We start from the raw sequence: 25,006 nt of genomic DNA, 5'->3' as shown, positions 1-25,006 counted from the left end.
TTATAATGTGACTTAGATAACAAATAGGCAAAAGGTATCAATTTCATTCAAATTAAAACATCTAATATATGAAAATATAATTTGTATTCTACGGAATTTTATTAAGATAAATAAATTTTAAAAAAATCATTTTTGCTTAAATTTTGAAATTCTAGAACAGCAAATTGTTTTAGAATTATCATATAACATTTATTTTTTTTCCAAAATATTATCATTTGCTTCAAGTTTATTTAAGAGTTTAATTTTCTTTTAAACAGAAATCGCTTATGAAAAACATATATACGTAAGAGCTTACATTATATCTAATTTTAAAAGTTTATTTTATCGATAAACAGCAGAAATTTGATTAAATTTAGCTCTGTCTACTTTTTTTATTTCACTTTCAACAATTTTAGATGTTGATTTTTTTCTAAATGGATTCAAAAAATAAAAATTCAACGCGAATATTTATTTCATATGAGGAAAGGTTCTTTTCTTATTACTAACTTATAAAACAAAATTCCAAAGTATTTCTAACAAAAGATGTTTTCATAATTAATTTTTTAATTTAAAAATCTTAATAAACAAGTGAGGAGTATGAAAAAATAAATAACGAGTATTTTTAGAAGCATATATTTTAGAAAAAAAAAATTATATTTTGAAAAAAATATTTATGAAGTTGGAGTTACATATATGCTTAACAATGGAAATGAATATAAGTATTGAAAAATGCAAACCATAAAACCAATCATTATCTGAGTTGTAAGAAAGCAAATAGTATTAAATTCAGTAAATGGAATTCAAATAGTTGTATAATTTTAAAATATTCTGAAAGTAATATTCTACAGATATTTGAGAACGGATATAACAATATTTCGGTGCATATAAAGAATCTTCCAAAATTTAAACATAAAGTAGAAAAAATTACATATAAAGCATATCCAAATAATAGAAATATGTTTTACTTATAAAGTTTCATTGAATAATTAAAATAAATATTCATAATTCATTTATTTTAAATATTTTAGGCAAACCTATAAAAACTATGCACAATTAATTAATCAAGGTTATAGATTGTGGCATTAACAATTCTATTTTAAATGGGTCGATACTTCTTTTTCTTATTCAAATATAAACATTCTTCATTTTTTTTTAGCAAGAAGGCTTATTGATTGTGTTAAAAAAAGTCAATGGAAAAAGACATTAGATGGGGTTGGCCTATATATTTTCAATATTTCAGAAAATAATACAACTAAATGACTAGATAACAATTCAATTTTGTAAAAGTATAGAATTTCAAAACTCAATGCAATTGAAAACTATTCGTTTTTTGAAATATTTCGTCTATTCTGTTCCGAAGCTTTAAAAATTTCAAGGAAAAAAAAAACAAAAAACGATGCTATTCATTTTTATTCAAAATTTTAAAAAAAATCCAATTCCTAATAATGTGAGAATAGAAGTAAAATTTGGAATTCCAAATTCTAATATTTGCTGCCGATTAATTCTATTTTCGATTTCTATATAATAAATGAATTGAATGCTTAACAACTAATATCAGGAATGTTTGGAAGTTATATAATCTGTACAGAAAACAATATATTTTAAAAATTAATTTAAATCTATCGAAGGTTTTCTTTTTTTTTATCAATCTCTGTAAGGCACTTCATTCTGAGAATACATTTAATCATATGGTATATAATTTTACTATTTCATAATTTACTCGCGTTTCTGTTTTGTTACGAAGATTTATTTGATTGTGAAGCATTGGAGGAAACAGCTTGCAATCGGGACCATTTTTCGGTGTAAGAAAATTAAAACTAATAACAATAATTCAGGGAATCTTGCAATCGGTTCTTATTGAAAAAAGAAGGGACACACATGTGGAGGACGTCTTGCTTCTACACAAGATCGAACTTTGTCAGGAACAATAAATTTGCAATCATTTTCTCATTGCAAAAAATCTTTGGCAGTTAGTCCGTTTTCTCAATTTCAGTATAAATGATTTCAGCTCCTCGATCGTGAAGATGAGATTCGATGACGATTGTGATGATGAATCATGAGAAATCGATATATCGAGCATCTACTAAGAAGCTAATTTCTCCAGTTTTGTTGGGTCATAGTTTTGAACGAGCCATTTCTGTCGGGGGCTGCCGCTGCATGGATTCATGAGCACGGATTGTTTGTCCGGTGAGAGCTCCATACATTTCCTGCTGCTTGCCTGCTGTATTGTGTGAAGCTGAAATGGAGAGTAAGAAATACTAATGATGTATTTTTTATAAAAAGGGAGTAAAATGTGTTACTAATGTTAATAGGAAGAATATATACATGTTGACATAAATTATTGGCCGATTTCAGAACTGAATATTTTGCGAAATATTTATAATAGTGAACTAGTCTAGTGACAGATTAGCCATAATGGGCTTTAAGTTTGCAATTAAATAGTCCTGTGGTGGTAACATCATAAGCCAGATAACAACTTCCGGAGAAGAGTGTACACTTTTGTCTAGTGGCTTTGTTGCTCGGCTATGAACCCAAACGTTGCGAGTTCGAATCTCAAACATGCACAGTCCCTTTAGTATTGTCTCATAATGTAATTCCTAAAAATGTTGAGTCACATTCTCTTCACTCCTGTATGAATCCTACTGAAGAACTTACCAGGGTTCACTTTCATTTCAACCTCCCTGTTTCCATTAATAAAAAGGAAAAAGCGTCAGAAGACCTTTGGCCTTGGAAGTCATTAATAAAATCCCTAAATGTGACATTAAATTGTATACTGATGGCAGCAAAATCGACAATTTTGCAATCTATATTGTAACTTCGCAGTCTAGTTTTTCTCTATGCCAACGAAATCCAGACTTGTGTTCCGTTTTTAGAAGCGAACTTCTAGCAATCGATGAGGAACTTAAGACCATTTTACACGAAAATAAATATAAGAACCTTTGGATTCTTACTGATAGCCACAGCTCAATGGAACACCTTAACAATTGGACCTATGTTGGAGATAAAGCAAGTTTGTCTATTCTTCAGAAGTTGAACCTGATTTCACTCCAACACGATATTCATTTCCAGTGGATCCCATCTCATGTGGATCTACTTGGTAACGAAATAGTAGACAGGCTTGCAAAGAAAGGAAGCACCCTAGCGACTTCATCTTCTGCTGAGCTCACATACTTAGAACTGTTCTCTCAGGCGAAATTCCTAAATAAGAAGAATTGGATGGTACCCCCTACTCATGATTGGTATAGGGCCAATAAGCCGGGTCAGTCCTTAATTTTTCCTTGTGATTGAAAAATCAACACTTTCCTGTCGCGCCTTGCCAGTGGTCACCTTAAATGGTTTTTCTTTTCTCAGGGTGAAAATCTTACCCTCGTTGCCCGAAATGCCACCAACATCGGGCCTCTGCTGAACATATTCTAGATTGTACTAGGACACATATACTAGGACTTCTTTGGGGAGAAATTTATTCTTCTCCCTTCCTCGTTTTTGACTTTCTTCTTGTCAACGGAATTTTGGCTAAGTCAGGCCATGGAGATTAGCAACAACGTTTACAATTAGAGAGCCCATCAGAATTTAAGTTTATATATAAATAATTGTAGTTCACGATTTTTCAACATTTTTTCCGTATTTTCGGCCCAATGGAGATGTGTTAAGTGATGAGGTAGAAAAAGTATTATCTTCCGAATTTCTGATATATTTAGACAATCCAGTATTGGTTCATGAATAACAAAAAATTATTTTAAATAACTACTTAAAAAGGGATTAACAAGGGAAAAAAATCATATGAAATATAGTTGTTTCTATTATAATTTGAGCAGAAAATATAATGACATGAATCAAAACACAAAGGACAAGTTGCAATATATTACACTAGATACACAGTTCAGATTGTAACATTGACCTTATTGAAAAAAACACACACGATATTTTTGATTGTTTTAAAAAAAATTCAAATAGTAAAATTATTAAAATACAATCTTAAAATTTTATATAAAATAAATGTTGTTGTTTCTAATGGCACTTGTCCCAGACAAGCCCACTGACTTTAAGAAGTCATTTGTGGATTAAGCCAAGGGTACGTCTCTTGTTTTTTCAGTAGCGCCATCTAGGGCCAAGAGAACGACTTAGCTCACACGTCACAGCACGTTTTACGGGGCGGACTTCATTCATACATTTCATTCACTCATCCACAGGTCGTAATTTAGACCTGAATCAGAGAACGATCACCCCTGATCCAGTATCCCCTGAGGCATTACTCTAGACATGCAGAACTTTGTGACCACGACAGATATATGCGTGCGTCAGCCACCACATACGCGGGAAGTCTTCGGCCAGCGGGATTCGAACTCACAACCTAAAGGACGCTAATCCAATGCCCTACCAACCAGGCTATCCCAGCCCTATATAAAATAAATAATATTACGAAATGACGTACTTTATAGGTATGAGACGCTTTACTGTACTTTAGACCAACAGCTGTATGAAGGTTGAAGGTTCAGCATCCGAGGTCACCAATTTAGAGGTATGAGACGCGTGAGGATAGAACCTGGGACCTTTTGGTTAGCAGTCCAGTAACTAACCGATTTTGCCAAAACAGCTGCTCGGGCAGAAGCGCTGTTACTGGCTTATATGCAATTCACCACAGTACTGAACGAATAACAATTACAGCGCTATCGATTAAGTCTTATAAAGAAATCGTTTGTGTTATTCAGTCTTATATTTCAAATACTGAACTTATTAGAGGGTTTATTATCATTTTTAAATATTTTGATTCACGAGACGCAAGCAGCAAGTGCGATTGAATTGTCTTAAGACGACGACGATAAGCTTAAAATACTGGTTCGTTAAAATATGTGAATGAATAAACAATGCCTTCTATTAATTGCCAAATCAGTTATTTGTGATAAAAAGTTATCGCTATTCTTTTAATGTAAGATTACCGCAGAGAAAAAAAACACTTTAAATCGTCAATTAACTCAAAACTTATGACATATTTTTATCACATAAAATTGCTAAGACAAAACTCATGTATACAACTTCACTATCAGTATTGGTAAGGCACTGAACATGAGTAAGTTGCTGAAAGCTTATAAGCCAGTTAACAACTTCGTTACCCGAGCAATTGCTTTTATATCGTGCTCATGTTACTGGACTGCGAACCACAAGGTCCCAGGTTCTATCCTCGTTCATATCAATTCGCCACGAGCTTATAATAGAAACCGACATAAAAATTTTGATTAAAAATGATTCAAATGATCATTTATGCTCTTCAATTATGCTTACATTTGGATCGTAAATCCACTGCTGATTTCCACCGGCTCCGTGGCATGGGTAAAGGATAACGTCTCCACCAGAGTAATCCAGGCAGGCTTCATCTCGTTTGATTTCGCCTTCTTTACTGAACATCCAGTACTGAAAGGAGAGACAGATGTTGGAGAACTTATATGAAGACTTGGATTTAAACATACAAATTATTAAAACCAGGGTAATACCATTTAAGTCTTTGGAAGCAACTGAAAAGTAAAATCAGATGTATATTTTCAGAAAGATTCGTCTTATGATGTCGTCTTAAAAATCTTATGATGTTAATTCTCATCATAAGATTTTCTTCAAATTTACCAAACGATACTGCAAAATACATTTTGAAAAGTTTTTTTCTTAGTTAATTTCTTTGACTCTGATATCGTATTAAATAATAATACTGAAACTGTTTATAAACTTTTTTCATTAAAATAAAATATTTTGTGAAAGTCAATTGACAATTGCATTATCAATACAAAAAAAAGTTGCTTTTGTACTTTATTAAATAATGTTTTATTTGTTTAAATATTCAAGTTATATGAACATTGAACTTATTCTTGCCTTTTTCGTTAACCTCGCAAATCATTTCTTCAGCTATAATCAGCAACTGTTTATCCGAAACGAAACTTGATTTGAAATGTATAATTTGTTACATGTATCGACTTTTCTGGCCATTATCTCAGTATTTTTTGAAAAATATTTTAATCTAAAGCAGCATTGAAAGATATATTGCTTTTTGTTCCGTTTTAACAATTTTTCTATTTTTGCAAAAGAATATTTTTAGGGAAATGAGACCCCCCCCCAATGGCAAAAGTGATGCTGTTCAGAAAGTTTTTGGTTATTTCTAAATATCTTAAAAACTATTTGATAGAAATGAATCACATTCAATATACTGATGTTTCAAGAGTTAATTTTACTAGCCGCACCGATTTTTATCAATTTTCTATTCAGAAATTTTTAACTTGTGATTTAAAAATGAATTAAAAATACGAAATATACTTTCATATCTTTAAAAATGCATAACATTTGTCTTGTTTATTGATTCATTTACTGTAATTTAAGAATTATTGCGAAAACCTTTTCGTATCTTGAAATAAGAAAACTGAAAATCTCACTTAACATCAGGAAATCAAATTTTCAATTGCTTATAACTTATAAATCATTTAATCAAAATTACGAAATATTTCATTTATTTCAGCAATTTTTAATCTAAAGAATTGAGCTATGTATTTGAAACCAGGTTTTACTATTTTAATGAATTACGTTTGAATAGGTCTATATAAGGAAAGGCTATTTAAATAAAAAAAAATGTTTCATATAATTATAGAAAAAAATATGTTTTCAGAGATAAGCACTTACAGTTTTATTGTGCAGTAATTAGTTTCGGATTGAAAACCGGTGTTTGGATACTTTTTGATTAACTGTACTTAATAAGAATTGCAAATAAAAAGGGAATAAATTTATCTCAATGGAGTTTTAAAATACAGTAAGCATCTGATTCATTAAAAATTAAAAATTTGCATTTTCAGATGATTAAAGGAATTTCATGGCTGTAAATTTTAGTCCTTTTTTTATTGATTAATCATGTTTAGCCTTATGCGCGATATTCGACAGAAGTTTAATGTGACACTGTCTTCAAACTATAATTGTTTCTCAATCACTTCCCTTTAAACGTAAACTATTTTTTTTTCTTTTGTTGAAGATGGTGGAAATTTGGCGAGCATTTCATCAATTGGCGAATATTTCAGAGGTTTGCGAGAAAAACTGTATCATAATCTTAATTTTAATAAATGATATTGTCCAAATGTGGATTGTTTACCGATAGAAATGTCAACTTACTTGATTGCCACCTTGACTATGGCAAGGCCACAGACCAACTGGTTTATGGAAATCGTCTCTTTTAGCAGCACTGTCTAGACAGGTGTCCCCACCGTCGCCAAGATTTCGTATCTGAAAAACGAGTTAGCAAAAGCAAAGTGCATCAATACAATTTAACTTATCAAAGATGACAAACTTTAGAACTCATTTGTTTCAAATGCACATTTGAATATCCTCCTGGGTAAATCCTCCTTTTGTAATATTTTTAAAGAGTTACATATATTTAATTATTAAACTTCTAATAAAAAGCTTCATTATTTTACTGAACAGTATTCCATGTACATGCAGATATTTTGTGAACTAAAGATCAGAAATGAAGTGATGCATTTTGTCCGATGCAAGATTTATTTTTAGAAAAAAAAAAAAAAAAAAGGGGGAATTACAATAATTAAATTTTAACTTTCTTAGAGATAATAAAATTTTATTTTTAAAAGCATCTTTCATTTTATTTTTGAATACAGCCGATATCTTGAAGTCAAAAGAAAGATTCATTATTTTAGGTGTGAAAACTAAACGTCAAAGATAATTAAAATTGGCTGAATCTGCGAGATTACATTTTAAGTTTAAAAACATTATATCTTCTAATTTTAGGCATATTTAGAGTATTAAAATAATAAATATTAGAAAATTCGATCGAAAATGTTTTTGAGAAAATAAATTTCATAAAAATTGAATCCAAAAGCACAATTTTTATATTCATCGGCTTCAAAAAATATCCCTTTCACTGCTGCCGAATCTCAACAGGAAAGTTTCCCACGGGCTTCAAAAATAAATGCTTTTATAGCATTTCCAATTCACTTCATTTCAAATCTCTAAATCGGTCCACAAATCTTCACACGCCAAACGAATAGCAACCCGAGAAAAACCCGCAAAGTTAAAATTCAGTGAGAGTTCCACCGTTAAATGCCAGGGAACAAAAGTAAGCATCAGACTTCTTTAGGAAAGACCCCCCCCCCTCTAACCTCCAAAAATAAGCGGATCTCTGAACGAGAAAAAAAAATCCACCAGAAAATAGATTTTCTTTAACGCCACTTCTTAAGCCACTTTTATGTAAAGTCGGATCCAAAGATAGGGAGAGAAAAAAAAAAAAAAAAAAAAAAAAAGAAAGTGAGAAAAAAATATTTTAGTTTCAACACTTCGGTGCACACCAATCCTTCAATGGATGAATAGGGGGGGGGGGGAGGGGTGTCGGCGGAGTCTTTAGCGGATCTTTATATACAGACGATTTTTATTTAAAAAAGCTGGTGCGCACTACGAATTCTGCACGCATGCCGAATCCGCCCGAAACCCAGATTGGAAGGATGGATGGTTCCAGACCCCTCCTCTCACCCCCCATTCACTACCCGAACGCTTAGGGCGACGAAGACGAATATCAAGTAATACTCGTCTCAAAGTCAGATAGGGGTGTTCGAATAAGGGAATAGGAGAAAAAAAAATACGTGAGACGATAAGAATATATGCCCCAATACCCATGATAAATAGGCTTGGGATATGTAAAATACAAAGTACACCTTCCAAAGTATGTCCTGAATTGCAAAGCAGGCGAAAGGAGCAGGGGAGATATGAGTGTATGTATGTCTATGTCTATGAATTGGTAAGAGGTGGCAGGCATACAAGAGTAAAAAGCATAGACCCTCTCATATTCTAATGTCCCCTAACGAGAAAGGAGAGGGGAGGCGCGAAGGGGGTATAAGTCTTTCGATGCAAAATGGAAGTTTTTTTTATTGTTATTATTCTTTTCGGAAAAAAAGTGTGTTATTTCACCTGCTATCGAGAAGTAGTAGGAGTAGACCGTGGGGAGCATTCTTTTTCATAGCACTCTTCTCAAATGGAGGGGCTAAAAGCAGTTGCTGCCTTATTTTAAAATTTTAAACCATATGAGTATGGGGTTCATATTACTGAGGGATATTTATTATGCATTGCGAAGTACATTTTAGGAATTTTAAAAATGGGTTTCGGTTTCCATTTAAATTGGAATTTGCAGATGGGCCATAAAAAAAAGGGATGGATGGTGTTTTTTCTGAGAGGGAGCATAAAAATGGGTTTTAAAAGTATTTCGGGAAAAGTTTATAAGTAAATAGAACAGACAATAAATAAAAAATAATAATAATGCACAACTTTATGCAGCCTACATTTTTTTTTTTAAACTGGGGAGCTTTTTTCCTTGTTATTTTTCATCGCTTTTGACATTTTCTAAAAATGTTTTCTTTCTAATTTTATCAGAGCAAATATGATGTATAAAAAGTCAATTTAATTACATTATATTAATTGACAAGTTAAAGAGGCAATTAGTATAAAAAATCATTGTTTATTATTGAATTTTTAGTTTTAAAAGCCAATTTTATCTTTTTATTTTTATTTATTTTTGAATCTTTTGTAATATAAACATAGTGAGATATATTTTAAACACAATAAAATTTGTTTTATGATTTGAAGTAAGGAAGGGAAGAATAGATATTGATAGGTACATTTTCGCTCATGTATCAGTCCTAACGTTAAACTGACAGTAACAAATAATTATGTTAATGCACTCTTTCGTATTTATTTTATTGAAAACTTTTCTTCATAATTTTCAGCATAAAATTAATTTTGCGATATATTAAGGGCATTTACTTAATCATTTTACCATAACCAAGTAGACTTTAATTGCACAATCAGATATTTTCATGCAATGTCTTTTACTTTTCACAAAAAAAGGAAAGGGATTACATACATTAGTTATATAATAATAATAATTGATATATAATTTGTGTAAGAAAAATAACGAATTCATTATTTAAAAAAATTGTGAAAAGATATTAAAATCTTTTTAACAATACTATATTTCATTCCTTTATTTATGTGTCGAAATATTATTTGAGTAGCATAAGTATAACAAAAGCGAGTTATCGCTGAATTGAAAATTTTTATATATTAATAGATTTGTGTATATATAGAAAGGATGAAAAAGAAAACGCATAATGTCATTTTCCCATTGTTTCAATTCATAATTTCAAAATATAATATGTTTCGATTTAATTTATCAGTTCTTCAGCTTATATAATAAATTTTTAAAAGGACGCAAACTAAAAATCGAACTTCCACCACTAATATACATATAAAAAATACAAGGACAGTTCACAATAACAGGATTTGAGCAAAATTAATCAATACAAGATATTTAATATAAATAAAATCTGCACAACAAATTTTATTTGATTAAGATATGTTTTGATAATCACAAATGTTGTGCAAAATGTTATCACAGAAATTAATATATCTCAAGAACTTCTTGAAACACCTTCAAATAAAGAGAATTTTAAGAAATAATTTTTAGATTTTTCGATACATTTTTTGATGAATTCGGGGAATAATAAATGAAATTAAAAACTGTTTTCCGTTTGCTAATGATTTGTAAAAACAGAAGAAAAAAATGGATTAAAATAACTGCACATTTTCAATCTGCTAATAATTAGTTCAGTATGAGTCTCACAATATTATTTTTAATCATTTTATAATTTAATGAGATAGACAAAATCACAGGAATATTATAAAATTCTCAAGTGGAAAATGTTAATAAATATTCAACAATATTTAAATAATTTAAACATAATTCATACTCTTATCGCCTTCGTAAAATTCTAAACTCTTTAAAATTGAAATGCACTAAATTTTAATTTTTTAATTTTAAGGAAACATTTCGAAACAATGATTTATTAATCAAATAATTTATAATAACTTTCGTCTCAGAAAATTGTCTAAGAATTACATGAAATATTAATGTAACATTTTCTTTCCAAAATAAAATAAAATTATTATAAGATTTCAAAGCCTCTTATTGTAATTACAAAAATTTTAAATTATATTTGAACGATTGTTTCATCTGCTGGTTTTAAAATTAAGGAAGAAAAACTAAGCAATCATTTCATGAAAATATTAATAAAATTATTTAAAATTAAAATATATCTCATAAATATACTTTTAAGCATTAAAGAACGATATAAATTTAAGAACATTTTTAAGACAAAAAGAAAATGAACAAAGTCGTTTGCGCGAAATGAAAGAAAACTTACGTGAACTCATGCTTTGAAAAGTGAAAAAAAAGCAAAATAAATTAGTGCAACATTATATGATAAAAATATTACTAAAAACAACAATTTTGAAAAGGAAAAAAAAATTCAGAAGCCATTCCGAAGCAGGAAAAAGCAAGGAAAGGAAATCCGAAAAGTGGTTGCAACTAAAGGTTTTAGATAAAGACCAGAATTTAATAAACAGAAAAGAAAATATTCTATTAAAAAGTCCATTTTCTTCCATTAAACAAAATTGCATGGAACTTAAGAAGGCAATCTAGGAAATAGAAATTTCTATAAGGAGAGAGCAGTTAGAAGCCTTAGTTTATAATGTAGCAGACGAAATTATTTTCTCGATTATAGCTAACAGCTAAAAATATTTTCTTAGCAAGAATTGCAGTTATTTTCTTAGAATTTAGAAGCTCATAATTTAAGTTTTCTGTATTTCGGTAACTTTATTATTATTATTTAATGATAAATGTTAGTTTTCATCTTCAAGTTAGTAAAAAAATGGAAATCAATTTTATAAACAGTATAATTATAAAACAAATACTGTCAGCTATTGGTATTTTTGTTTAATGATAATATTTGATTAACTGAGAAAATTGCGTTTAAAAATTTTCAGCTATAAATATCATCTAATTTCAAACAAAATTTTTTTGAAGAAAATATACATTTTTTAATAACTCTTTTTAAATAACATGCGTTCTAGTTTGGAATTTTGGAAAAGCGGTTTTAAAAAGTGCTTTATGGACAAAAGTCTTATTTATTTCTAAATAAAGGGTAGGCAAACAAAAATTTATTAAAATTTTCAATTATATCTAAATGAAAATTATATTCAAGGAACCGTCAAAAGTGGAAATTTAACATTAATTGGACATATTTCATTATAATCTACGTTGCTACGTAAAAAGAATTAAAAATAATAATGCAAAATTCTTTTTTGGATCTGCATATCATTTTGTAGAATATGCAAGGTCCATTGGGGCATCTATCTTGAAAGAAAAACAACTAGGAAGAAAAACGGAAGGATAAAATTGATAAAATATGGCTATTCATATTTAAAAATTATAAGTAGGATTTATGTCTAGATCAAGTCCGTAAATCAACGTTAAACAAACAAATAAAAAATATCAACACATGTAAACCATGTGCATATCTTAAACAGATAACGATATATTCCTTAATCTAAGATATCACTGACTTATGGCTAGTTAATATTTATGCATTACATTCATTTGCCAATAAAAAATTATCAAAAATAGTTCGCCATAAATAATTTGTTTTAATATTTGATATTTCAGTCTTCAACTTTAAATGATTTCAGCACCTTATCTTAACGGGAAAGGCAGCAACTACTTTAGAATATTACTCTAGCTATATATATCATTTAAAATATTGCTCTTGCTATAAATATTCAAAATGAATTTTTAAACATTGTTTTTTCATATTATTATTTAACTACAACATACTCTAAATTAATTTTGAAAACAGCAAGATTGTACTTTGTAATGAATCAGCTAAAAACACAGAAAACTGAAATTTCAACAAGTAGCTTTTTTAAGACTTAAGAAAATGGAATTTCAAATTTCAAAACAAAATGTTCTTATGTAGATACAACACATTCCAGTCTTGTATTTTTTATATAAGTTCTTTTAAAAAGTTTCCATGGTTTTTCTTGTAGGATGGTTGAAGTCAGGAAAAAATTGGCTATATACCTTTTTAAAATATAAATTGATAAAATATACCAATCACATAGCAGAAAAACCGACTTTTTAAAGTTTGTAAACATGTCATTATTCATTTCACAGACATCAGAGCACTCGGAAGGTTGTCGAATGACTGTAATAATTTTTTTAAAATGAGTTTTTAGACATTTCTTAAACAATATTTGATTGTCGAAATGATCATCCATTAAATATCTTCGGTATTTCTCAAAACCTGATATGATTTCTTGCTCTACAATTTCTGAATATAAAGGAATTTTCTATTATCCCAATCAGAATGAGATTGTAGTAAAAAAACTAGTTTTGCACTTGAAAGTCCTTATTACTTTTCACTCAATAAAAGTACTTCTAAAAAGAACTTTTGATCAAAATTATCGTAATTTTTATTTATCTTGTTCTCAAATAATAGTGATCTTTTCGTTATGAAATGCCCTAATACCGTTTCTACGTTTAACAGTGCTGTTTTACAGTAGTTGCAGTACAATCGTCGCCAAATGGAAAGTTTTCTCATATGTTAAGAATTAGAGCTCTTGTAAAATAGTTAATAATACAATTTGTATCGCTTTATTGCTCCCATTATTATCATCTGATGCCAATCTGTGTTCATTGCATGTTTATTGTTAGGCAATCTAATACAGGATTACAGGATTGTCTTGTTAGAATGACATTTTTGTATAAGACCAAGTTTGTCAAAAGCTGTAAAGATGTATCAATAGCGTCATGAAATTTGAAATTCACAAAGAAATGCAGTGTTAAGTCTTTAGAAATTTCAAATTCAGATTGAAGAACAGCATGAGTAGTCCTAGAGCTTGTGGAAATTTCAAATACAGCTTGATATTCCTGTAGATGAATTTGTGTAGTTCATTTACCGAGAGTAATATAACGATGGGTTTTTTTTCATGAGTTCAAATAATATCTTGATAGTTATTTTCATTCTTACATCATATTAAATAAATTGATGCAGTTCATTTATCCAAGTAATATCTTGATAATTATTTTCATACTTTCAGCATGCTGAATGAATTGCTGTCGTTCATTTATCCAGAGTAATATCACGATGGTTTTTTTTCATGAGTTCAAATAATATCTTGATAGTTATTTTCATTCTTACAACATATTAAATAAATTGATGCAGTTCATTTGTCCAAGTAATATCTTGATAATTATTTTCATACTTTCAGCATGCTGAATGAATTGCTATAGTTCATTTATCCAGAGTAATATCTTGATAGTTTTTTTTTTCATGAGTTCAAACAGTATCTTGATAGTTATTTTCATTCTTACATCATGTTAAATAAATTGATGCAGTTCATTTGTCCAAGTAATATCTTGATAATTATTTTCATACTTTCAGCATGCTGAATGAATTGCTGTAGTTCATTTATCCAGAGTAATATCTTGATAGTTTTTTTTTTTTTCATGAGTTCAAACAGTATTTTGATAGTTATTTTCATTCTTACATCATGTTAAATAAATTGATGCAGTTCATTTATCCAAGTAATATCTTGATAATTATTTTCATACTTTCAGCATGCTGAATGAATTGCTGTAGTTCATTTATCCAGAGTAATATCACGATGGTTTTTTTTTTCATGAGTTCAAATAATATCTTGATAGTTATTTTCATTCTTACAACATATTAAATAAATTGATGCAGTTCATTTGTCCAAGTATTATCTTGATAATTATTTTCATACTTTCAGCATGCTGAATGAATTGCTATAGTTCATTTATCCAGAGTAATATCTTGATAGTTTTTTTTTCATGAGTTCAAACAGTATCTTGATAGTTATTTTCATTCTTACATCATGTTAAATAAATTGATGCAGTTCATTTATCCAAGTAATATCTTGATAATTATTTTCATACTTTCAGCATGCTGAATGAATTGCTGTAGTTCATTTATCCAGAGTAATATCTTGATAGTTTTTTTTTCATGAGTTCAAACAGTATCTTGATAGTTATTTTCATTCTTACATCATGTTAAATAAATTGATGCAGTTCATTTATCCAAGTAATATCTTGATAGTTTTCTTCATGAGTTCAAACAATATCTTGATTACTATTTCTATTCTTACAACATGTTGAATTTTGAAAAAATATCAAACTTCTTGGTGTGTTATGAAAACAATGCAAAAAGTGAGATGAGGCGAGAATCTTAAATTGTCGCTTTAAAACTGGAACAATAGGTCTAGTTCTTATTTCTTCGTTTCTAATTTATCTTCTTCAACATTTTTTTAATATAAAAAAAAAGATTTTATTACCTTTTGGTAATAATATTTCTTTGCATGGAATTTTTCGGGTACAAAGCTCATCAAAAATTGATTTTCTTATTTATAATTTGTTGGAGAATGAATATATAACATACGTTCAAAAACACATTTTCTAGAATTATCTTAAATATATAACAATCAACAATGTATCAAAAATGAAATCTTTCACAGTAATATTATACATGGAGATATGGATATAACATTTTATTTCCAAAATATTAAACAAAGTGCATAATATTTGTGTTGAAGATATCTATAGATTATAATTCAAAACATGTTTTGGAGTACTTTAAAAACTTTATTAATTTCCATATATTTTCAAACTATAGTGCATAATAAAGAAATCGGTAATAAATAATTCTTAATAAGTCTTGTAATATATTAAGCTTGGGTAGTTAGACAGGATTAAGGTTGATTGGACAGTAAATTAGAGATCCAAAAGGACTTTAAAACAACATCGTTTCAAAAATAAAAGTTACAACACAAGTTTTGAGTACTTAAGCCACAAAACAATGTTTTCATCTATAAATTACAATTCTGAGTGGCAACACCGATAATTTTAAAATCTCTTCATCAGTTTCTTTCTAAACAGAATCTGTATTTTCAATAAACTTATCGTTTGATGAAAAGAGTTTATTTTTTAAAAAAATGTAACTTCCAATTCAATTGAAATAATATAAATAAGTGTTTATCTAAACTATAAATAAGTTATGATTCGAATTTATTGGATAAGATTGAATTACATTTTGATTACTTTCTCAAAAACTTGTATTAATCAAATTAAAAATCTTTTCGTTAACAATCAAATATTTTAATTCTGATTAGAATATTTAATATTTTCAGAATAAATAAATATGTCTTCTGCAAATGAAATCCTTGATGTAGCCTTTGTAATTCCAGAATTACAATACCTCAATGTACTGATTATATGGTTTACAAATGAAAGATTTTGAATAATATATAATTTCCGGTAATTTTCTAAAAATAAATAATAATTCAAAAATTCTTATGCATTTATTATTAATTTAATCTATTCAAGACAGTTCATATTCTCTCTTTATCTTCTGTAAAAATTTACCATTAACCTATTTATTTAAACGTTATTTAAATAAATATCTTCAATTATTTCTAGCTAATGATCGCTTTAATCTTTTTTAGATGATTTCAAAATATTTTAATTTTGAGAAAATATACGAAATGTCGAAGCATATTTTTTCCTGCAAGAATATGATTTTGAATTTTAATACAAACATTAATTGCTTAGAATATTTTCTAATATAATTTTTGATCCAAAAGTTGGTTAAGTACACGCAAAGTGAAACAGTTCTTATAGGTTTCAATAAATATTACCGTATCAAGAAAATAAAGTAACAGTAAATGATTCATAAAAAATGTAAAATTTATCAATTGTAAGTGTCATTTTTAATTTCAAGCCATATATATAAGATTATAATAAAATTTTACTCAGTATGAAGTCGATTTTATAAATAGAATTTCCACAAAGTCAAATTTTATGCATATTATCAATAGGCCGTACAATAATGTTAGGCTAAAGGGGAAAAATAAATAATAAGGCATTTTCCAATGCCTTATTATTTTTTTAAATAATGATAACAAAAGGTGTTTTTTTCAATTATTGTTTCGACCTTATGTGAAAAATATATTATTTGAGAATATAATGCGGGCATAAAAAGAAGTGAAAATTTGTTTTTTCAATTACAATTCATCTGGGAAAATGGATTACTTTCGAATTCAGGATTCAATTCAGGATCTTTTTAATTTAATTATTTGATTTTGGAAATTAATTTAAGGAAAAAAATCACTATACATCATGTGATATTTACAAAAACTGCAATTTTTGCTTAGCAATAGTCTTTTGAAAAAGTTTTTAATAGGTTTAAAGTATTGAATATTTGTCTTTAAAGAGACACTAGTTATATTTTATCAGAACAATTCTTACAGACAGAATTCATTAAGTTAAAATAGTGTTCAGAAATATACAAGCTTATATTAGGACAATAATGAAATCTATTGACTAGTCTACATCATGTGACCTTCTAACTACTCCCACTAATATTCAACTGAGAACTAGGCTTACATTAAGGAAAAGAATGGGAAAGATAATTGTTTTATTTGACAGCAATTGTTTCATGCAAATAGCAGAAAAAGCAAAAGTAGTGGGAAAGTGCAGTGCAGAAGAAATCATTCATAAAAAGCAGAAACAAAATTAGGGTAAAGATACATAAAGTGATACAATTTATAGATTACAATAAATTATAAAAATGACATCAATGAACACAAAATACAAAATAATTGATTAAATTTAAAATTGGTTTTATTATTTATTGAAAATAAAGTAACTATAAAAACGAAAATAAATGTATTACAAAATAACAAAATTTAGAATTAATTTATTTTATTTAAAGACATATTTTAAAGAAAAAAAAATAAGTAAATCATTAAAAAATTATTAAAAAGTAACAAATTTAATCAGTTTTAAGAAATTGTGGATGATTTTTTAAATTATCCATAATTAAATCAAAATTTAGATCTTCCATGCCTGGTGGTAAAAACAATAAAAAGTAATCTGGACTGACCTTGACAAGTTCAAACTGTCCAAAAAAATTTAGAATTCATTATTTTATTTAAAATGTAATAAATTCCTTTAAAAAAAAGAAAGCAAGAGAATCATCAAAATTAAAAAAATAAGAAGTTAAATATATTCAGGTTTTTGAAATTCTGGATGAGTCTTTAAATGCTCCATAAGAAAATCAAGATTTGGATCTTGTACTCCGTGCGGTATATATAATAAAAAGTAATCTGGACTGACCTTGATAATATCATACTGTTCAAAAAAATAAAAAAATAAAATTAAGTATACTTGAACCAAGTATTTACTCAAATCAGAAATTCTACACACGAAAAATAACAACCGAATGATAAATATTAAGAAATAAGAAAAATGAATTCGAATAATTTGGTATAAAATAACAGAATGAAAAAAAAAATCTAAACTTTTTCTGCACATGAATTGTTTTAAATATGAAGTTATAAAAACTGAAGATTGATTAAATTCAGTAATATAAAAGTTGATATTTAAAAAAAATCCTATAAAATGCATGACAGGAGAATAAATGCTTGAAAAATTTCAAATGTCTTGCATTAGAATTCGTTTCTACAGAATTGTAATATTCTTTGCAATTATTTTAAGAATTTATTTCTTCTTTTTTTCTTAAAATTTACCGAAATTTCAAATGCTGGAATTACTAAATTTCAAACATCTTACATAATTATTTATAAAAAAGTAATAGTGAAAGTAATAGTTAAATTACTAACTGTTACAGTACTGTGCGAATTAATTGAGACAAACAAATGTTTTAAGAAAATTGTTCCTTTCTCGGGGATTTTCTACCACATACCGTTTTCAACTGCATTTTCTTAGAACGCGCGACTGCCATTGACTAGTCTAAACCAATCTGACCACGTGATCATGATATGTCGAAACTTTTCCCCTTCAGTTGCTGTAAGAAGTGGTAGCTTGTGTGAATTGTCTCCTTCTGACGTGTACTGAAAAAATGCATATCACTCCCAGGAAAAGGACTAGAATTGTTACCCTTAGTCAGCATACTTCTATGAATGTGAGGGATAGTGCTGCAGCAGTTGGAGTTGGAAAAATTCCGTGTTTCTAGGATTATTAATCAGCAAAAGTATTTTGTGACAGTGTCTGCAAAACGAGAGTTAAATGTAGACGCAAACGCAAGACCACACCTCGAATAGACAAATTTCTTGTACAAAATAGTATAATGCTTCTTTACAAAACAAGTAGAGATCTTCAGAGAGAATTATTACCTACTGGTGTGAGCATGGATTCATCGGCAGTTCGACAAAGACTTGGTGAAGCTGGGAGATTTGCAAGAAAACAAATCGAAAAACAGTTATTAACACCTGCAATGAAGAAAAAACATTTGGATTGGGCCAGGAAATATCAATCCTGGACTGCACAAGATTGGAAGACGGTTGTATTCAGCGACGAAACGCTTTTTCTTGTGCAAGGGTTTCGACCACGATTTGTCAGGTGAAGTGGTGGAGAACCCATCAGGGAACATCTTATTCAAACAGTTAAGCACCCTCAGGATGTTTTGAGGTTATTTTACTTCTGGAGGACCTGACTGCTTAGTACCAGTTGAAGGGATGATGAACTCTAAACAATACATTTCTATAATATAAAGTGAAATTGTGCCTATGATGCAAACGTTCGCTGGTGGTGTTGGTATCTTTCAACAAGATCTTGCTTCATGCCATAATTCTAAGCTAAAAACGGTTTTGGATTGGCCTGTTAATTCTCCTGATGTAAATCCCATCGAAAATTTGTAGAGCATTGTAAAGAGACGTCTGAGTAAAATGGACTGCTCAACAAAGAAAACAATGATTGTGAATGCTATAAAAGTTTGGTTTCGTGATGACGAGATCAAACATTTATGTTCTAATTTAGTGGAATCCATGCCAAACCGTGTACAGGATCTCATTCAACTGGAGGAGGACATATTTTGTATTAGATTGCTATACCGTGCATGTAAGTTCAGCTATACTAAATAAACAACATTTGTGAAAAATTTTGTTTGTCCCAATTAATTCGCACAGTACTGTACTTACTAAATAGTTAAATAGTATTATTATAATTAGTGGATTTTTTTTAATATCAGTTTGGTGACAAAATCCAGACAGTTTTAAAATCACAGCCTAAATTTATATAGCGCATAAACACATTGACTTAAAGAAAACGAAGTTTTTATATTCTTATCTAAAAAGTAGAGACTTAAACCTTATTATGAGAATCAGAAATAAAATTTCATTTTGTTCCTTTTAATACGTATTTTATTCTATTTATTATTTATAGGCTGGCATACTGTCAGTAAACTAAATCACACAACACGAGCGAAGGAAAATTCGTTCAAAATGTTTTTCATGATAAAGATAGAGGTGCTACAGTTACTTCTTGGGAACCTTCCTTAGTAGACTCACTTAAGGAAAGTTTCTAAAAGTCAATTGGGTTTTTAATTGAAAGTTATTCAAACTATTTTTCCATAGTAATTTCGAAGTTTACTATTGCACGAAAATTTTTTAATAGTAATTTAATTAAAAATAAAATTAAAAAACAAACTGTTTCAATGATTACAATTTTATTTCTATGCAATTTTTTTTTGTTTCATTTTAAAAAATTTTGTTTGTAAATATTTGTTATTGTTCAATTTTTTTTTAACACAAGCGTGTTGTGAGAAGATATATGATTTTTTGTATACACATTACCGTTGTTATAGAATTAAGAATTAATTAAAAAAATATTAAGAAATACGAATTACACTTGAAAAAATTTCGACTTAAAGTTTAAATTATAATTGTTTTTTTTCTCTTATCTTCGATCTTTTTTTTTACTGAACAAGAGTCAAATCCTTTGATTTATGTTTAATCCCTTCATGTTAATTACACTAGAGCAGAAAAAAACACTTCGTAGTGATTAAAATTTATCTTTATTTCTTTTCGTATAAATTAGATATTCTAGCAAATATATTTATTTTAAGATAATAAAAAGAGTAATATAATTTGGTATTTTTTTTTGGAAACATGATTTGATTAGTCGATGTTGAAAAACATTTTTAAGGCAATTCCTTCCTTTTTTTTGAATAGTCGAGACGAAATAAATAAATTAAAGGAATAGAATAGAAGGAAATATAAAGAGATTTCTGAGTGCAATGAAGAGGATTTAGAAAACGTGAAATATTAATACATTTGATGAAAAGAGAAAATGAAATGCAAATAAATTGTATGTTTGATAAACTAATTTTGCTTGACTAAAAAGAAATGGAACTAATATTATTGGGTTATTTTGAATTAAGAATAGAGACATATATATTTTTTTACAAGAGGAAACAGGACAATTGCAAACAAAGCCAAAAACTACATAAAACAAAAACGTTAACATGAAATTTGGAAAACACCTAATCAATAACTTATTTGTGCAAAAGGTCTAAAGTGTGGGATTTTAGTGCATTAGATATGAAAGATCAGATAAAACATTTCAGTACCGAAAATAGGTTGACATTTTTAAAAAGAATTTGTATTAAAAATTTTGTAAAAATTAACTATTATCATTTTAAAATGGATTTCTAGACATTCATCCTCAAAATAAAATATTCATAAAATGCGTCATTTTTTCAGGAAATTTTTAAAATTAGATACATTGAATCACATTACATTCTCAAACAATGAATATTTTTCACATAAATCGTTTTACATCTTAACTATTTTATCAAAAATATAAAAATACTTTTAAGAATATTTATAAAATGTAATTAGAATTGTTATATCAATATTGTTATTTTCACTGCACCACGAATTTTTGAAATCTTAGGAAAATTAAGAATAGATCATATAGAAATGGTCAGATTCACGAATTATATTATAAATCATTAATTTATCGGTCTATGGCAAAGATTATTAAATTTTGCATTTTCAAAAAACTGAATATTTTCTTTTTATAATTAAAACAATGATGAAAAATATAATAAGTTATATTTAGGTAATTCATCTGTTTCATGAGGTATAGAAATCATCTAAAGAGAAGCTGGGATTAGCTGGAAATAGCCCGATTTATATATTTGTGAAATTTGATCAATTTAAAAGATCGGTTAATGAAAAAAAAAAGTTAAATTTCTAAATTTTATATGTTTACAATTAAAAAAAATCAGTAATGTAGTGTGAATATTAAAAAAAAACCCATCATGAATCGTAAATACAGTTTATATGTTCTCTTTGGCAACTAAACTCTTTGCCTTTTTGTTTTCTAACCGCATTTCGCAAGATTTAACGAATTATTCTCATAAGCGTAATCATATACTTGCTCATTGCGTTACAAAATCACTGGGTCTCAAAGCCTCCTTTACTTCACATTTTCGTACTCGAGGTGGGCTAATGGTAAGTAATATTCATCTCTATTTTATGCTTTCATTTTCGTCATGAAATAAAGCACAATCTAACAACTCATGCATTTTTTCCATCAGAACATTTTCATACAAACTTCGAAATTGAAGAAGATATTAACACTATTGTAAATAAGAATTAAAGAAGTATACATACCTCACCCTGACCCAGTGCCTCACCAGGTATATATAGTTCCGGATAAACGTTTTTCAAATACCAATCAAATGATTTGCATTGGAGTCTTTTCCTCAACTCTTTTCTAGAAGTTACGTCGCCAAATTCGCCCTGCAAAGATGGGATTTCATGCTATAAATTCCATTGTTAACATGAGAGAACGTGCCCTGGGTCTCTGTGGCCCGAGAGTTTTAAAAATACGTAATAGAAATAGATTTTTCAGTGGAAGAACTCTATTTCCTGTATTCAAGGAATTTATAATATTTTCTTGCCTTAGAAAATAGGGCCTCTGAACCCCAGTGGGGTTGCATGGATTTCAGTATTAGATTGCTGAGGTAAGCGAAATAAAGTTATATCTCAAATTTACAAATATATATATGTATGTATTGCTATCACTAAATAATAAATTCGACATATCTTGTATATGCATTATATTTTTCAAATGCAGTAATACTTAAATTTTATAAAAATACTTCATACTTGAAGCATTTTTGAATGTGGAATTTTTAAACTGATAATTTTCGATGATTATTTTCATTTAATTAGCTGATAATTAAATGATAATATAATAAAAATATTCTTTTGTCTTTCTTTATTGTGCTTTTATGCAAGTAACATTTTTTATGGCATAGATATAATTTTATTTTTATGTTCTGGCGGGGAAAAAATTCTCCCCTTCTTGACATGTAACTACCAATGTGTGGTTTTCGAATAAATTGCTCCTGATAATTTCCTAAATACTCATTAAAACATCATTTATTGTATTCAGAATTGAAGCTATTGAACAATCTCTAGAACTATATCATTTAATAGATTTCAAATTTTGAAAGCAAAACAACTTCTGACTACCAACAGATGATGAGCCAAATCATGATGAACGAATATATTAAATGACCTAAGAAATTGTTTTATGTTTGTTCAGTCAATAAATAAATAAAAGAAAAAGATTAAGGAATTTAAATTTTTATACTGCCCACCGGCGCTTTGAATGTTTAGAAAAGTGTACACTTGCCATATTCTTATTATCATTAAATTACGGGAACCAGGAATATTTAAGATGAAACAACACGGGCCTAAAAACGAATCTAGGAAATATATTGGAAAAATAAGAAAAATTGAAATTAACAAAAAGAATCTCAAAAACTCCACAATAAATGCTTTAGTGGCAAATGAAAGCATTTAAAATGGGTCTCACCAAATTATGAAGCTATACCTTTGCTCTTCATTAGAAACTTCATAATCTTCACTACGGATCTTTTGTTTGGATTACACTTCTGGCACAAGTTCGATATGTTTATTGAAATCTGAGTTTTCAGTTTTTCAAATACATATTATATAGTTCAATTATCCAGTAACTTACGTATATTGCAAAACTTTATATGATATTAAACAACATTCGCAATATTATATAATATTTTTTAAACATTGAATAATATAATATTGGACAATATTGTATAATATTGTTGTATAATGAATAATTTAATAACGGACAATATTGTATAATGTTGTTAAATACTGAATAATATAATATTGGACAATATTGTATAATATTGTTGTATAATGAATAATTTAATAACGGACAATATTGTATAATGTTGTTAAATATTGAATAATATAATATTGGACAATATTGTATAATATTGTTGTATAATGAATAATTTAATAACAGACAATATTGCACAATGTGGTTAAATATTGAATAATATAATATTGGACAATATTGTATAATATTGTTGTATATTGAATAATTTAATAACGGACAATATTGTTTAATGTTGTTAAATATTGAATAATATAATATTGGACAATATTGTATAATATTGTTGTAAGATGAACAACTTAATAACAGTCAATATTGCACAATGTTGTTGAATATTGAATAATATAATATTGTTGAATATTAAATAATATAATATCGATAAAATTGTACAATATTTTACAAGATGCTGTGCTACCTGGAAAATCGAATAAATAACCTTCTTTTATGAAAGTATATTTAAAGAATTCGAACATCCCTGGTTCCTTTAAAGAAAAAAAGGTGTGACAAATGACTCACCAGATCATTTCCTATTCTGTCGTAGTAATACTTTTTGTATTCATCAAGCCACACTTCTGCCAAGCGCACCGAATTCTTCCTCAAAACGTTGACCCCAGACTTCCATTTGTAAGGACTTCTTTTCCTGAAAATGTGTCCCACGTGAGAGCAGGGAATGATTTCCAAAGAACCACCGCACATCCAAGTCTAGAAATTTAATTTACATGTTTATTAAAACAAAAAGTAAACAAAAGAAAAATTTTATTTCAAGATCAATAACAACAACACAAAATATAAAAGTTATGAGTGGTGAATGTCAAGAAAATGTTAAAATATCGTAGTTTTTCGTCACGGAATTTTTTAAAAGTATTATATTATGTCGTTCTTATCTTCAAACTCTAGACTGGTTATATAAAAACACTTCAAATTTGAGCAATTTAATTTCGAATGCCATTATAAAGTTTTTTGAATAAAACAGACATTGTGCATTTTAGTATTTTTGTGGAATGTAGATTATTTTGATCCATGCAAGAAGCAACAGGACGAATGTTTTTAGGAACATTTCTTTTAATAATCACATTCACACACTAAACAAGCACAAACACAAAGACAAGA

The 25,006-nt window shown here is 28.1% G+C and overlaps 1 protein-coding gene across 4 annotated transcripts in view; it reads right to left on the bottom strand.

Annotated features, from left to right (window-relative positions):
- Positions 1-581: 581 nt before the first annotated feature.
- The window catches only part of LOC129956867 (putative polypeptide N-acetylgalactosaminyltransferase 9), an 881,963-nt gene continuing 857,538 nt past the window's right edge, over positions 582-25,006 (bottom strand). For 3 of the 4 annotated variants that reach the window (XM_056068829.1, XM_056068827.1, XM_056068828.1), the window contains 5 exons: positions 24,413-24,598; positions 22,339-22,467; positions 7,117-7,227; positions 5,260-5,388; positions 582-2,215 (listed from right to left, as the gene is read on the bottom strand). In XM_056068829.1, coding sequence (XP_055924804.1) covers positions 2,063-2,215; positions 5,260-5,388; positions 7,117-7,227; positions 22,339-22,467; positions 24,413-24,598 — 708 coding nt within the window. In that variant the 3' untranslated portion in view covers positions 582-2,062. The remainder of the gene's footprint in view (positions 2,216-5,259; positions 5,389-7,116; positions 7,228-22,338; positions 22,468-24,412; positions 24,599-25,006) is intronic. The other variant, XM_056068830.1, reaches the window with a different exon arrangement.

This window comes from Argiope bruennichi, chromosome 11 (assembly GCF_947563725.1).
Source record: "Argiope bruennichi chromosome 11, qqArgBrue1.1, whole genome shotgun sequence".
NCBI classification, from domain to species: domain Eukaryota; kingdom Metazoa; phylum Arthropoda; class Arachnida; order Araneae; family Araneidae; genus Argiope; species Argiope bruennichi.
Note: the sequence above shows the minus strand (reverse complement) of the source record. Positions and strands in the feature narration are given on the sequence as shown.